Source organism: Pyxicephalus adspersus, chromosome 1, assembly GCF_032062135.1.
Source record: "Pyxicephalus adspersus chromosome 1, UCB_Pads_2.0, whole genome shotgun sequence".
NCBI classification, from domain to species: domain Eukaryota; kingdom Metazoa; phylum Chordata; class Amphibia; order Anura; family Pyxicephalidae; genus Pyxicephalus; species Pyxicephalus adspersus.
The window spans coordinates 48,653,745-48,666,216 of NC_092858.1; the positions used below are offsets into that span (position 1 = coordinate 48,653,745).

The 12,472-nt window shown below is 35.9% G+C and overlaps 1 protein-coding gene across 1 annotated transcript in view; it reads left to right on the plus strand.

Annotated features, from left to right (window-relative positions):
- The window catches only part of VWA8 (von Willebrand factor A domain containing 8), a 197,537-nt gene that overhangs the window by 179,117 nt on the left and 5,948 nt on the right, over positions 1-12,472 (plus strand). Inside the window, exons 42-43 of the mRNA XM_072410304.1 lie at positions 7,182-7,307; positions 10,483-10,641. Coding sequence (XP_072266405.1) covers positions 7,182-7,307; positions 10,483-10,641 — 285 coding nt within the window. The remainder of the gene's footprint in view (positions 1-7,181; positions 7,308-10,482; positions 10,642-12,472) is intronic.

Below are 12,472 nucleotides of genomic sequence, written 5' to 3' on the forward strand. Positions count from 1 at the left end.
CCCAAGTTCCCGACAAGCAGGAGAGATCCGGTATATAGGATCTGAATTAGGAACGGTGTTTATCGGGCTCTCCATTTCATGCATCATTCCCTCTGGTCCACTACGGACCAGCTTCAAGTAGACCACTCCCTTCTATGTCTGGATAACTGGAGGACAATGCAGTTTCAACACTTTATTAGATCACTGCCTCCGGCACAGGATTTCGGCCGCCCACTAGGCATGCTAGAGAGTTTATGTGTAAATGGCGATCCCTTAAGACGAGTGCTTTCTCATATGTACAAAATACAACTAACAGCCCAGGACCCCTCAACGCCATATTTTATTGCTAAATGGGAGAGAGATCTCGGTGTTAAATTTACCAAAGAACAAATAGAGTGTATGTTATATTACGGGCACAGAGCCTCTATTAGTAATCGTTATCAGGAGACTAATTACAAAGTGCTTACCAGGTGGTATAGAACCCCCGATCAGCTGGCAAAACTCTTTCCACACCAGCTCAGAGTGTTGGCGATGTGGACAACATGTAGGTACGCTGTTACACATATTTTGGACCTGCCCTAGTTTAGCCTCATTCTGGGCGGTTGTTGCTGATATTGTGCAAAGGCTGACAGAAGTGTCGATACGGGATAAACCAGAGCTTGTTTTGTTTCATGTATCAGCAATGTCGAGGAAATGCTATAAAAGGTCGCTGCTGCGACATTTGTTAAATGCAGCCAGGGCTTGCATCCCCCCACTATGGAGACAAACTGCTCCACCTACTGTGCAGCAATGGTTGACCAGGGTAAACAATATCCAATATATGGAGGAGCTTATGAGTGCAGGAGACCGTTCAGCACTCAGACCTATACGTACCTGGTATTATTGGGACGAATTTAAGACCACTGCAGATTATTTGCGCCTGCTCCGCCCACTACCGTGAGCATACGGCGCCTCCACTGCTTATCAATTCTTGCCCCCACCCCCCTACCCTCTTTTCTTTTTATGTCCCTTGACAGCCCCTTCCCCCCCCCCCCTTTTTTCCCTCTTTCCTTCCTTTATTTCTCCCCTCTCTTTTTCTATACTTTTTAAAATAAAATCAGCAACCAATGAAACCTAATGGTAGATTGCTTACTGCTATAACGGGAATGGTATTGTGTACGTATACATTTATTTCTCTTCCATTTATCATTACGTGGCATGCTATCTGTTCTCTCAAGTTATTAGATATGATTATTTCTATAAAATTGTATGCCCCTTCATGTTTTTGTTTGCTGTTGCCATTTGTATATACCGGTTTGTGTTATGTAATTGTCTGTTTTTATTGGTTGCTAATAAAAAATAAAAAAAAAGAATGGGTTACAAAGAACACAGACCACATCTCCTCCTCTCTAAAACTCTTTCTTGTGCATAGGTAGAAAGCTTAGGAAATCATCAACACCCTACTGTGTTGAAAAAAAAATCAAGTATTTTTGCACCTAATAGGACAGATATACCAAAATCGTATATTTAACAGGCCGAAGGGACACAACTAACAGGAGTTCATTGTTGGACTTTACAAACAATTTAAAATGTATTTTGTAATGATGAAATTATTTTTCTCAATTATAGTAAGCAATTTGTTTTTTTTCATAAATCTACTGAAAAGAAGAGTAAAAAGGAGAAACAGACTGATTGCTGTTGGTAACAAGAACAGTTTTTCATGCCAACAATCCCATCTTACAGACCTTTTTAAAAGGTCTAGCTTCAAACCACAGTATGTCATTTATGTAAAAAAACTGGTGTCTCCTATATTATGAGAGGTGACTTTTAAAAGAACAACACATTAATATTAGTATGTGTATAAAAAAAATGTGGAATCTGTAATATTTTAAACAAATAAGCTATTTGATTGGCTTGCATGCCTGTTTACACATGAATCATTTCTTTTAGAAATCGGCACTTGATCTTCACAAATATTTATACTCCAGTTTTTTTTTAACATTTGCCGCACAAATTTAGAGGATAAGACAGCAAGATAGTTATCAGGCAAGCTAGTATGTTGGGGATCAATATAACACATGTATATGTACTGTCAAGCTTTAACCTCCCAACCGCTAACCCCGTACTTTTCCGTGCAAAAAATTTTTACAACTATCGATAACCCCGTACTTTTTCGTCTATATTAAAATCTCACTTACCTGGTCCCGCTGTGCTCATCCAGCGTCGGGTCCGTGTTCATGTTCCAGCGTCGGGTCCGTGTTCCAGCGTCATCCTCCAGCGTCGGGTGTCCTCTCCTTAGAAGAAAAAGCCAGCCGGCTTAGAAGAGGAAGCCGGCTGGCTTCCTCTCCCTCCGTTCTGTCCAGCGTCGATCGCTGGACAGAAAAAAAAAAATACTCACCTTCTCCCTCCGCTCCTCCGGACACGTCCTTCCTCTTCTGTGTTCAGCCGGCGAGTGCAGTGACGATCACCGGGGTTTCCAGGTGACGTCGCTGCATGCGTCGGCGCGGGAGGGAGGCGGGGCGGGAAATTCAAAATTTTGTATTGAGTTCCTTTTGTATTGAACTCAATACAAAAAAGCTGTATTAAGTCCAATACAAAGAAATCCTTATATAATATATATATAATTGTATTATATATATATTATATAAGCTACTGTACATTACATTATACACTATTTTTTTTTTAAACTTTTTTTAGTTTTTTTTAAAAAATTTTTAAAATGTTGGACATATTTCGGTAAATTATGCGGTAATTCGGTGAATTAGAGCCTACAATCCAAAATAAATTTCCATGCAAAAAATGTAACACTTTTTGCATGGAAGTTTGGAAAGAATTAGAATACCCGGCATTCGCGTACGCGTCCCTCTGCGATTCCTGATGTGCGTGCATGCGCCCGTCGATGGGGGTCGTAGAGGAATATTCAAATATTTTGTATTGGATTCAATACAAAGTCCTGTATCCATTCCAATACAAAATAACAGAAAATATATTTATGTGGTTTTGTCTATAGGTATGTGACGTTGGACACTAGGGAGGTGTTTTAGAAAAATATATTACTATACAGTATACTGAATTATCGCATTTTCAGTATTTTTCATTTATTTATGTATTCTTGTTTAAGCAAATTTTTGTGTATTTTAATTTTATTAAAAGTATTTTTTTTTTACATGATTGTGTGTTTCAAACATGTTTTATATTCATGATATCTACTAGAACCCTGTTCGGACATATTTCTGTAAGTTACAGGTCTACAATTTAAAAAAAAAAAAATTAATTAAAACCTGTAACGCTTTTGGTACAGAAATCTAGACATCAGTGTAACGCCCAGGTGGTTAATGCAGCTAAAATTAAAACACTGTATTAAGTAAAGGTTACTTATAAAAATTAAAGCATAAAAATTAAAGTAAAGTTCCAAATATGCATATGTTATATAATTTTGAATAAAAGGGGGAAGATTTGGTCAGTAGGCAACCTGTTGCTAGATCATTGAACATATATTCGGAGCAATCCTGGTTTGTGGTTGGTCCTAGGATCCCACATACCCTTCAATACTCCTGCTCTCTTTCCTAATGCTACTCCACCCACTGCTGGTATTTTTCATTTTTTTATTTTTATTTTTTTCTTTTATATTTTTTATCTCCCACACATTTTTTTTTTTTGTTTATATTTCAGTACTTACTACTGATCTTCTTTATTTGATCAATCTCTTCCATATTGCATTACCTGTAGTAGATTTATCTTTCTCCAGATATATCTCTTACTTCTCTCCCACACCCCTTTTACATTTGTGACACCAGTTTTGTATTGACCATCCAGAGAAAAATCTTTTGTGTAAAAACTTTATGTATCTTTATATAGTACAAATATTGTGTAGTTACCATCATCTGTCATAATTGATGTTGCTTTTTTTTCTAACAGTGTATGTACCTTAAGTTTGCTCTGTTGCACCATTTCTCTCTTTCTCTCTAAAGTTTTAAAAAAGAAATAGAAAATGTTAAAATTTATGTCAGTTTTTTTTTGGGGGGGTGGGGTTCTAACTTTTTTTCCTTTGACACCAAAGCTAGAAATATGGATTGTGTTGGGTAGTGTTTGTCACCAAGATAGGACGGCATAGCCAAAAATAAAAAAAATTAAAATTGTCACATGGTTCTCACCTTTTTTTACTAAAAATATGTACTTGTCTAAATTCCTGTTTAATAAATTCTCTATTAGTGAAAAGAAATCTTTCCAGCAACCATGTTTGTATTAGATATTATTGTGCGCAATGTATAATGTATAATTTGTCAATTCAGCAGAGAGGCCCAGTGGCTTGATATGTCTATTGCCAGTTTTGTGTTCAGCTTATCTTACCCCGCACAGCTATTCATGATCCTGATTTCTTATTTACAAAATTGTGGGAAAATGGTCTACAGTAGTTTATTCAGACTAATTAATGATTTATTCATTCTAGGTTTTTTATTTTCTTTAGTAATAAATGAGCTTAAAAGGAGTTGATCAGACTTGAATGAGTCTTTTTTTTTTTTTTTTTGCAAGGGCTTTAGGAATGAGTTTCCATTTCCGTCTATAGTCTCTTGTATTTTTAACATGCTTTAATGAGAACTTCCATTTACTTAGTTGGAGATCAGTTTACAAGGGGAGCTTGTCTCTTTTCATTACTCCTTAGTGCCATAGTTCAAAGGGCTTCAGCACCTCTTTGTGAGTGGGGCACATGAGCGGCTCATATCCAGCGTAGCATGATGTCACTTCCAAGACATGCTTTTCAAATAATAATTTGTTCAGCTCGGAGCCAGCGAGCAGCACGAAGATGCTAACTGCAGCAAGATTGTATCATGTCTGTGAAAAGGCAACCAGCCAGCTCTCCATGAATGCAGCTCTCATTCTGTGGAACCTAGAACACCAGCTGATAAGCAAGAAGCCAAATAAAGAGCCTTTACCTTCCATAGGAAGTACATGTATTCATTCATTCGTAAAGCTCTGCAGGAATTTAGCAGGGCATTGTGAAATGTAAATTCAAATAAGAGGCACACAGTTAACCATCTCGAAACATTAAAATAAATATTGCTAGACTGTCATTACTGAAATTTTCTAGTCATATATATATATATATATATATATATATATATATATATATATATAGTCATATATATATATTTGCAAATATTCTGTTCTACTCTTAAGTTGAGGATATGCCCTGTTTTATAAATACATCAAACAAGATAGACTATGCTCACAAAATAGTGACTTTATAAGAGCATGCAGCCAGGTAATGCAGATCCCACTGCACATAAGGTCATCATAACAGCAACTGCCAAAATACCTTTTCTACTAACTCTAATTTTCGTGTTGTTGTGCTGTCTGCTCATAAACAGCAGGCATAAAGTACTGCTTTTATTTTATTTTTAGTGCACTATATCTTTCACATTAGTAGTAAATTAGATCTGCTTTTTAAGCGATTTTTATAGCTTTAGAAGAATACATGAAAAGGTTAAACACTTTTTGTCAACACTGAAATAAATAGGTCCCTGGTGTGTAGTGAATTTCACTGAAGCTATTCCTGACAACATAAATATTACAACGTAGTAGTTTTTGTGCCTTTGTTTAGGAATACCTTGCTTTGACTTGTAATTTCTCCTTAATCCCTGGTTGACTAGAGGTCATTCAAGGCTAGTTGCTCAGATCAAATTTACCTGCACAATATGCATCACTTACCTAATATCCCAATCCCAAGATTTAACGACTGAACTTCATAGGGGGACTTTAACAGTTAAATGTCTGTAAAACCAATGTTTTTATAGAACAGTGAGCCACACACACTATCTATTAAGGGTGCTAGATTATTATTTTTTTTTTTTGGTATTGTGTTTGTTCTTTGAAAAGCCCTTTCCATTCCTTACTTTAAGAGTCTAGTTGTAGTAACTGATTAACACTTTTGTTTAAAGTGCTGCATATACTCTAATTGGACCAGAACATAGGAGAGTAATGTATCAGTGTGTTTGCTACTTCTTCATTGGACAAGAGGGTGATAAAGCTGCATGGCTTGACTCTGATCTCTCATAGATGCATAAATCACTGAGGCTACAATTCATGCACTGTTCAGGATGTCTTTATTTGTAGCCACCCCATTGTGCTGTAGATTGCTGAGTCTGTTAACATCCACATTCATGATTTACAATGTTAAGAATCATGAAACATGTAGATTTGTTATAGACAGAAAGTTCACATTTCAGCCACTCTGCTTCACTTTAGTACTCTACGAAGATTAACTGCATAACTACAAAAACTTTTTTCAACAGTAAAACACATGACAAAAATTGTTCATATCTCTTTAAAGATTCTGCCAACACACAACAGATGTGTCAGTTTTTGATAGAACCGTTTAATATGGATTTCACTTTTTTGTTAGTTCAAGGTCCACTTTAAAGAATAATTGCAACACATTTGACTCTAAAAATATTATCAATCTTTATAAAACGAGAAGAAAATGTTCAAGTCAGGAGCAAATTAAAGGGTCCTGTGAGACAGTCTAAACAAGTACCAAATTTAGTTACGTTTAGTTTATGTGATGTACAAACCCCATAAGGTAAACAAAAAAAAATGTTTTCAAATTGTCCCTGTCTGAACCAATGGGAGGCCATACTGTCCAGTCAGAAAGCAGTTGTCAGGAATAGGTGTAGTCAGATGCTGACAAGCTACAGGTTAGTAAACCATTGACACACTGCAACATTTTTTTCATCCAACTTCAGTTTAAACATAAGGGTGACAACTCTGCTTTGATTCAACCAAACCATCACAGGAAGCTGCAATTTGTATACTTGCAAGAATTGTTTTTGGGACTTTGCTGGGTAACTAAGAGAAAATTGTGTATTGCAAGTGTAGATGCACTCATATTTAAGTGCTGCAGCATATTTACCTATTTACTGGAAGACATTAGTTCTACTTTTGATATTCATTTTTAAAAAATAAAGCTTTTTTGTGTAAAAACTCTAACTTTCCAGTGTTTGATGGGGATATAATTTGCATTACCTCATTTGCAAGCTGACAATCTTTACTTTTCACATTTGAATATATATATTGCAAATAAGATCAAATGGCATATTTATCATTGTTCTTTTTTTTTTTTTTTTTTTTTCCATAATATATTGCTTTTGTAACGAATGCATGTGTCTTTGTTACCATTTCTTCTTTACCTATACATTATCTCTGATTGTGTACTTGTTTTAAAGGCAAAAGGCAAGGAAAGACAATGGCTAAAGCATCAAGTAATAGGGGAGCTGGATGATACCAAAATTATAGATGGACTGACGGGAGAGAAAGCTATTTACAAAAGGCGTGGAGAGCTTGAGCCTGAAGTAAGTTGCCTGCCAATGTATGTCTCACCAGTTTTATTCTTTGGGTGTGGCTGACCACCAGTTGGAGCAGTGTCTGACTTTCCAGACTCCAGGCATGTTGGGCAAACTGCAGATGAAGACCAATTGTAAATATGAGGAAATTATAATCTTGTGTGTCTTTTATTATGGAATATACTAATCTATTACTTATTAAAACATCAATGTTAAGCATTTAGACCACACAGAGGCCAGAACAGTTGAACATTTAGAGAATTTGTTGTTATATTATAAATCTGGCATGTTACATGTTGCATGTATTGGTTGATATTGGCAACTCAATTAACATTTTATTTTTACAGCCCTTAGTAGCTGCCTGGAAGTATGGTGATCCTAGATTTTAGACATTTTATAGGAGAGAGGTCAAAGATATGTGATTGCAGAACCTTTTACTAGATGAGTCTGAAAGTCAGCAATGAAAAACAAAATAATCCTGAGAGTTCTTACATTTTTTTAATTCTACAATTATATACTGCATTCTTAAAAGCTGCTTATTATTTAATTGTATTGTTCATTTAATTGATTTCTGTATTGAACTTTGGGATATAATAGTGAAATGTAGTTTGGTTGACTAACCAGATGTTTATTGTGGCACATAGTTCTACGATGCTATAGGTCAGTTTCTTACCACCAGCGGATCCGATTGGAGACCTGAAAGATTAAACAGTTAAACACTGTTATGAACTAGAGAAGGTGGAATAATTTACAATGTTAAATTATAAAAATACATAAAATACATGCCCCCTGCCAGACAATTGTTAGCAGTTCTAGGGTGCTAAAGCATGGTGTGGTTGCATTGTTTTCTATAACTCCATATTAAGTAAGACATGTATTAGCAGGTACATTTGTATGGAAAGAAATGGGAAGATAAACTGATAATCCCAACATTGTTATCAAATAGCTTTATGAGAACAAAAAATGTTAAGGTCATGTATCTAAACTTTCCTGAATTACCTCACCTAAACTAAAGAAGCTAAAGTTTGTTAAAAAGTGTTTTTATTCTTCTAAACAATTCAGCCCATTAAAAAAAACAGTTTAATGATCTTACAAGAAACACTGCCATACATTTTTTTTAAGCATAGTGAAATGTAAAAATGTACACTATGTCTTTCTGACTTTTAAGCTGGAAAGAGAAATAAAAAATAACAAAACAAATAAAAGGGAAATTAGAGGAATGGTGAGAACATTTCAGGAGGTAAGCTCATGACCTCTCAAATCCATACAGTTAGGTCCATAAATATTTGGACGGACAACTTTTTTTCTAATTTTGGTTCTGTACATTACCACAATAAATTTTAAATGAAACACCTCAGATGCAGTTGAACTGCAGACTTTCAGCTTTATATTCAGTGGGTTGAACAAAAAGATTGCATAAAAATATGAGGAACTAAAGCATTTTTTAACACAATCACTTCATTTCAGGGGCTCAAAAGTAATTGGACAAATTAAAAAGCTGAAAATAAAATGTTTATTTCTATTACTTGGTTGAAAACCCTTTGCTGGCAATGACAGCCTGTAGTCTTGAACTCAAGGACATCACCAGATGCTGGGTCTCCTCCTTTTTAATGCTTTGCCAGGCCTTTACTGCAGCGGCTTTCAGTTTCTGTTTGTTTGTGGGCCTTTCTGTCCGAAGTTTAGTCATCAACAAGTGAAATGCATGCCTAATCGGGTTCAGATCAGGTGACTGGCTTGGCAATTCAAGGATATTTCACTTCTTTGTTTTATTAAACTCCTGGGTTGCTTTGGCTGTATGTTTTGGGTCATTGTCCATCTGTATTATGAAAAGCCTCCCAATCAATTTGACTGCATTTAGCTGGATTTGAGCAGACAGTATGTTTTTGAACACCCCAGAATTCATTCAACTGCTTCTGTCACATCATGGATGAACACTAGTGTCCCAGTGCCATTTGCAGCCATGCACGCCCAAGCCATCACACTGCCTCCGCCATGTTTTACAGATGATGTGGTATGCTTTGGATCATGAGCTGTTCCACGCCTTCTCCATACTTTTTTCTTGCCATCATTCTGGTAAAGGTTGATCTTGGTTTCATCTGTCCAAAGAATGTTTTTTCCAGAACTGTGTTGGCTTTTTTAGATGTTTTTGAGCAAAGTCCAATCTAGCCTTTCTATACTTGAGGCTTATGAGTGGCTTGGACCTTGCAGTGCACACTCTGTATTTACTTTTATGCAGGCTTCTCTTTATGGTAGACTTGGATATCGATACGCCTACTTCCTGGAGAGTGTTGTTCACTTGGTTGGCTGTTGTGAAGGGGTTTCTCTTCACCATGGAAATGATTATGCCATCATCCACCATTGTGGTCTTCCGTGGATGTCCAGGTCTTTTGGTGTTGCTGAGTTTACCAGTGCTTTATTTCTTTCTCATGACGTACCATACTGTAGATTTTGCCACTCCTAATATTGTAGCAATTTCTCGGATGTTTTTTTTCTGTTTTTGCAGCTTAAGGATGGCTTGTTTCACCTGCATGGAGAGCTCCTTTGACCACATGTCATGTTCCACATACAATCACACCTCCCCCCCAATCAACTCCAGGCCTTTTATCTGCTTAATTGATAATGACATAACAAAGGACTCGCCCACACCAGCCCATGAAAAAGCCTTTGAGTCAATTGTCCAATTACTTTTGAGCTCCTGAATTGAAGTGATTGTGTAAAAAAGGCTTTAATTTTTCACTTTTTTTCTTTTTGTTCAACCCACTGAATTAAAGTTAAAGTAAAACTTAAAGTTAAGTTAAAGTAAAAGTCTGCAGTTCAACCTAGATCTGAGTTGTTTCATTTCAAATTAATTGTGGTAATGTACAGAACCAAAATTAGAATAAAGTTGTCTCTGTCCAAATATTTATGAACCTAACTGTAACTGTCTCTACTCCAATCATGCTGTCCTTTTATGTATTAAACAGAAGTACCCTAGGCTCATAATGCTTTAAAATGAATTATAAATTAAATGTAATGGAGTATAACAGAAAGCAGAGTACATATTGAAAAAGGTCAGTACTAAGAGATCGTATCCACTAGTAGATTTAAACACAGAAACATAATACAATGGAAGGATGTGTTCTATCACCATATATATCTGCCATAAAAGATTAAAACTGTTCTCATGTTTTGTTACCCTGCACAGCTTGGAAGCCCTCAGCAAAAGCCAAAGAGGCTCCGTCTTGTGGTGGATGTTTCTGGCAGCATGTATCGATTTAATGGGGTAGATGGCAGGCTGGAGCGCTCTATGGAAGCCGCATGCATGCTCATGGAAGCATTTGAAAATTATGAGCATAAATTCAAGGTAATAACAAAGAGAAAAACAACAGAGTCATGATTCCCTTCAACACTTACTTTGGAAAACCTGATGTTTCCCAGCAGCATTGTTCATAAACGAGAATGTGGTTCAGTGTTTCTGTTGCTAGGATAAGAAAACACAACCTATAATCTATGGTTAGACATGACATTTTCTTTAACTCATTTGTCTGAAAACTCATATTTGTCTATGGAGACAAGAATACAAGATCCTTTTCTAAAAACGTGACTTTCGGGTATAGACGGGCATTGCACATAGACATATGCAATTATTTAAACCACAACAACAACAGATTAAAAATCAGTATTATTACAGTACATATAATAAACCAAAACCCTACTATAGCCTTTAGGTTATATGGTAGGGCTGAAATCTTGTATTTGAAAACAAATGAAAGTAAATGTTTTCAAAATTTTGGGCAGTGCTATACATAGGTAAGGACTATATCCAATGATAACAAGGGGCGCAGTCAAAATCATTTTTGGCTCCTACTTTCGTAGTACAGCATTAGTGGCAACCAGTTTTTAACAGCTATGTCATGAACAATTATTGATTACCCAAGACCACTGTCAATCTTGGATGAATGGAAGCCAACTTGCATCCATTTCTAGTTAGTGTAGGAATAAATAAAACCAGAAAAAGGCACATGGAGGTAAAAAGAAAAATATCTTGCATACCCTGTGAATATATTTTATTCATAGGTGACATGTTCAGTTTTGAATAAATAGTCTTCCATCATGTGAAGCTTTAAAACAACACAAATTTGTGTCCTTTTTACAAAAGCACTACCGATTCTTTGCAAATGATTCAATGAAAAAGTGTTTTGTGAGTTTTTATCAGGAAAAAGCGAAAATGAGTTTTTATCAGGCATTTAGTACATTGGAAAGCTGTGTAAGCATTTATTATCTGTGATAAATGCTCACACTTAGATAAGAAGGATTTTTGCAGTTTGGGTGGAGATCGTATATAGTTTAGATCTGGCATTTCAAAGTAGAAGTGCTTACAGTTACAGTTGAAGTGACAAATACTGCAAAAATCTAAAGCTTTCACATTTCCCCAGCTGTAGATTGTAAAAACAATCAGTACAGGTCTGCATACAAATGTTATTTTATTTTGAATGCATCCAACTATACTGCATGTTACAGAGGACTTTGAGCACAGTACAAGTAATGTCCTATAGACGCTTACAAGCTATGCATTGAACACACACACACACCTAGGGCAGACAGAGAAAGAAGCCAAACACAGGGTGGCATATCATGTTAACGGGAGGGGGTTCAAACAGGATTTTAACACTGCCAAGTCCTGATACTTATCTCCTAAGTGCTGTCCAGGCAGTTGTTAAATAGGAATGAAAAAAAAAAAATGATGTGTTCTTTCCTTGAAAAGTGTATTACAGGATGGAATTTAAAAAATAGAATTAAAAATTCATCGCTGTATTCAACCATATCGCACCTTTATTAACCCTTTACAGTAATAAATGTATATTACATCCTTTTTTTAACCATTTGCTGTCCCACGTGTGTACGACCCATATGGACCAGAAAAATGTTATCACTATGGGCCTGTTGAATTAGGAAAAAGTTGTCATTACTTATTATTCCAAATTATTACAATAAAGTATTCCAAAAACGTTTTTAAAGATAGTTTAAGGAGAGAATACCGTATTTCCCCGAAAATAAGACCTACCCCGAAAGTAAGACCTAGCACTATTTTGTAAACCTGCCCTAATATAAGACCTACCTCGAAAATAAGACCTAGGAGAAAAAGAAAATAAAAGCATACATACCGGTAAATTAAAAAAGTACTCACCGAGACA